We start from the raw sequence: 4254 nt of genomic DNA, 5'->3' as shown, positions 1-4254 counted from the left end.
CTGGGGGTGAGTCAGAAGCAGGAGGGGTGGCGCCTCGGACCAGTAGAGGACCTGCTACTGCAGGTCTGGTCTGCTCAGGTAAAGCCAGAAGAGGACACTCCCGCCCTCGTCCCAGGCTGGCGTGGGCAGCCAGCAGGACGCCTGTGGCAGGTGGCAGGTGGCAGGTGGGAAGGCCAGAGGGAGCACGAGCACCTGGAATGTGGAAGCAGCCTCTTTAACTTGCGGACCTCGCACATCTTCTCTGGAGACGTGACTTTGGAGCCAGAGGGAGTGGCGTCGGAGCCCTGGCCTCCCACAGACTAGTGCTATGGCCCCAGCAAGCCTGTCGGCCGCAGCACGTTACTTGCCTATTTGAGCCCCATCTTGGTCCTCACCGAGGTGGGGCTGATTACACATCATTGGGGGACGCAAGGGTTCCCTGCAATCACATGGGGGCGCCCAGCATAGTGCCTGGCATATAGAATTAGGACACAGAGAGGTGACAGCAGTTGTATGAATAATCCAAAAAAGGGAGATAAAATAAAAATTCATGCGTACTTGGCTTTGCAGTATATTTTGGTACTTACATCTGACCTTGGGTATGGCTGATGCTCTGGGAATTCAGAATCCTAAACAAAACAATGAAGCCACAGTGTGGAGACCTGGTTCAGAGGACCTAGTCAAGCGGGCAGTCGCCCCAGCCTGCTCTCCCATGTCCCCAGGATGCCCAAGACATGGAGCCCCCTCACGCCAGCACTAAGCACACATGGCTCTCAGGCAGAGCTCTGCTCACCCTCCTCCCTGGCCATGAAGCCTTCTGATTTTAGAACTTCCGGCTGGACACAAGAGTGGACCATGCTTGCACAGGACTCAGCAAGGACCGTGCCTCGCCGTGCCACCACAGATCTCAGAGGGAGAGTGGTCGCGGCAAGATATCGTCCGTGTGAGGCGCATCTCGTGCCGTCCTGGGGCTGGGAAGTGGGCTGGACGGTGGCCCCTGTGTCTTACCACAGTGCCTCCCGTGCCCTGGGAGGGGCGCGTCAGACGCAGAGAGGAGCCGCCCCAAGCTGCACCCTGCTCAGGCGCCAGGTCTGTTCTTGGGGAGAAGTCTGGGGCCTCCGTGTGTGGGTCAGCCTTCGGTGGTCTGAAACCACGGGCCCGGCTCTGCCACCAAAACTACACACCCAGAGTGCCCTGCGGCCGCTGAAGGAGTACCTGAGTGGCTGTGAGCACACTCAATTTTGCACCAAAGAGGCCTTTTTAATCTTTACCGCTGTATTCCCAAGGTCCTTCTGCCCTACTCTGCTGTTGGGGCACAAGACTAAAAGGCTTTTGAAAAATGGGGTTTCAACAACAACAACAACAACAATAAACCATCCTTCTATAGTATCAAAACAAGCTGTCTCCACACTCCATAAGCAGCAGGCAGCCCCTAGAAAGTGCCTTGGGTGGGGGTGTCTGGGTGGTAGGGGCAGGCGTGAGGCGGGGACCCAGATGTCCCAGGACAGTCCCCCGGCTGTTGACTTGCCGGCTGGCCACGCGGCTGAGACCTCGCTCTTGCGGCTCCCGGCCCTTGGAGGCTAGGCTCCCTGCTAAGGACCCAGGGCCGCGGGGTCTCGGCGTCTCAGTCTACGCTATCTGCGGAGCCGCGGAGCAGGCGGCAGTGCCACGCGGCGCAGAGAGGCTACCTGGATCCCGATGGAGGAGCGCCGGCTCTTGAGGAAGTCCTCAGCCTTGGACACCAGGACGGCCTTGTCGCTGGTCCGTGTGGAGCTGCTCTGGCCTTCGGAGGCGAGGCGCTGGGCCGCGGCCGTCTCCAGGGCAAGGCTCATGGCCTTGTTGCTGTCCAGACTGTCCGTGGAGTTGTAGAGGCTGCGGCCATCCTGGGGCCATGGGGACACCCGCTGTGCGCGGCTGTCCTGATAGGCGTCCTGCGTGGACTCGGTGCTGCTCTGCGCCGTCACCGAGATCAGGGGCTTGGAGGTGGTGCGCGGGGGGACGGGCGGCGGCGTTTTCTTGTAATTCGCATAGGAGACAGCTGTAAGGAAAATCAGCGTGGGATCAGCAGAAGCATCCTCCCCTCCCTGGGGCCCTGCTCCACCCTTCACTTCCCATGACCCACGAGCCTTTTCCAAATGTATGGCCTGAGAAGATAATGCAAACTCTGGGGGATCTCTGTGCTCAGAGATGGCCCACACAGATACACTTACAGCACCAGGAAATTATAACCCCCCCGTCCAATGCAGCAACAGCGGCCACACCGAGTAACTTCTGACACAGCAGGACCGACAGCAGGCGCGACATCATTGCACGCAGGGGAGCCTCACAGGCCATGCTCATTTCGTCACACTGCGGTAAAAAGCAGGACCTACTCAACCCTATGCAGGTGAAGGTGGAATATATTCATAAGGAAAAACCACGTATGAATAAAAGGTTAGACGCACAGAACTGTTTGTCAGCTCATCATCGAGGGACAACAGGGTGACTGTTCTCTCTTCCGCTTCTCTGCGTGTTCCAAAAATGCTTACGTTGAGTAGGTGTTATTTTTCTAACGGAAACATATAGAATGTGAGAAGACCATTTGCTCCCTACACGGACATGCTTCCTGGGTCTAAAGTGTAGATGGCGGTTGAGAAGGGACCCTGGGTCTCCACACGCACACCGTCCAGCCCTCCTCACCTTCCACTTGCCCGTAGCCAGCCTCCCACCCTGCACCCACTCCCCGGCTGCAGTCAACACACTGAGGGACAAAACATGCCTCTGGACACGAAGTCCTATTAAATGTCTCTTTAAAGGCCACCCCAAATTCATTAGACACATTTGCCGGGCTNTGACCCACGAGCCTTTTCCAAATGTATGGCCTGAGAAGATAATGCAAACTCTGGGGGATCTCTGTGCTCAGAGATGGCCCACACAGATACACTTACAGCACCAGGAAATTATAACCCCCCCGTCCAATGCAGCAACAGCGGCCACACCGAGTAACTTCTGACACAGCAGGACCGACAGCAGGCGCGACATCATTGCACGCAGGGGAGCCTCACAGGCCATGCTCATTTCGTCACACTGCGGTAAAAAGCAGGACCTACTCAACCCTATGCAGGTGAAGGTGGAATATATTCATAAGGAAAAACCACGTATGAATAAAAGGTTAGACGCACAGAACTGTTTGTCAGCTCATCATCGAGGGACAACAGGGTGACTGTTCTCTCTTCCGCTTCTCTGCGTGTTCCAAACATGCTTACGTTGAGTAGGTGTTATTTTTCTAACGGAAACATATAGAATGTGAGAAGACCATTTGCTCCCTACACGGACATGCTTCCTGGGTCTAAAGTGTAGATGGCGGTTGAGAAGGGACCCTGGGTCTCCACACGCACACCGTCCAGCCCTCCTCACCTTCCACTTGCCCGTAGCCAGCCTCCCACCCTGCACCCACTCCCCGGCTGCAGTCAACACACTGAGGGACAAAACATGCCTCTGGACACGAAGTCCTATTAAATGTCTCTTTAAAGGCCACCCCAAATTCATTAGACACATTTGCCGGGCTCAGGGCGTTACTTATTTTTCCACCGAGGTGAATGACGCCGTTTTGACAGGAATGTGTTTTCCATCAGTTAATGATTTTTCTTTATCTGGAACAGAAGAACTCACCCAAGTGCTTCTGAAACGGACGCCATCCCCATGACCCAGCGCCAACGCACCCACACGGTCCACAGGCGTGCGAGGGCCGCTGTGTGCACGACCACACGTGCACAGCGCCTCTCCTGGGGAGGGCTCGGCCTCGTCTGGGAGGACAGACTGAGTGGGTTTCCCCTATGAATTTCAGAAGCTGTCCAGAATCAGGTCCTGCTGCGGCCCGTGGGAGCACGTCCCTTCCGCTCTTCCGTTCCCTGGGGATTTCAATGTGCTTACCTATTTCCTGCAATCACCCCCAATGACTGTGTAGTCTGTGTGAATGGGTTCTCCTAATAAATAGAACCTCAAATGTCATTCTGAATAAAAATCGGCAAGCGACAAAATGAGTTTGTCCTGTCAGGATGATCTGAGTTTGAAGGCATAAAAGTTGCACATGAACATTTACGCCATGGACACATTTTTAAAAGAATGCACTGGAAGAGACTCACGAGTGTGGAAAACAGACGGAGGACAGTTACTGGAAGTGCGGGCTTCAAACTGCACGAGAGGAACATCGGAAATCACCTTTTATACTTTAAGGATTTTTCCCCTAATGTTTTTTTTTTTAAAGATTTTATTTATTTATTCGACAGAGATAGA

General features: G+C 54.9%; 1 protein-coding gene across 1 annotated transcript in view; it reads right to left on the bottom strand.

Annotated features, from left to right (window-relative positions):
- The window catches only part of DLGAP2 (DLG associated protein 2), a 401616-nt gene that overhangs the window by 30413 nt on the left and 366949 nt on the right, over positions 1-4254 (bottom strand). Inside the window, 2 exon segments of the mRNA XM_034652370.1 lie at positions 567-608; positions 1668-2017. Coding sequence (XP_034508261.1) covers positions 567-608; positions 1668-2017 — 392 coding nt within the window.

This window comes from Ailuropoda melanoleuca, unplaced genomic scaffold (genome assembly GCF_002007445.2).
Source record: "Ailuropoda melanoleuca isolate Jingjing unplaced genomic scaffold, ASM200744v2 unplaced-scaffold5920, whole genome shotgun sequence".
In the NCBI taxonomy this organism is placed as follows: Eukaryota; Metazoa; Chordata; class Mammalia; order Carnivora; family Ursidae; genus Ailuropoda; species Ailuropoda melanoleuca.
The sequence above is the reverse complement of the archived record's forward strand: the minus strand, read 5'-3'. Positions and strand labels throughout refer to the sequence as shown.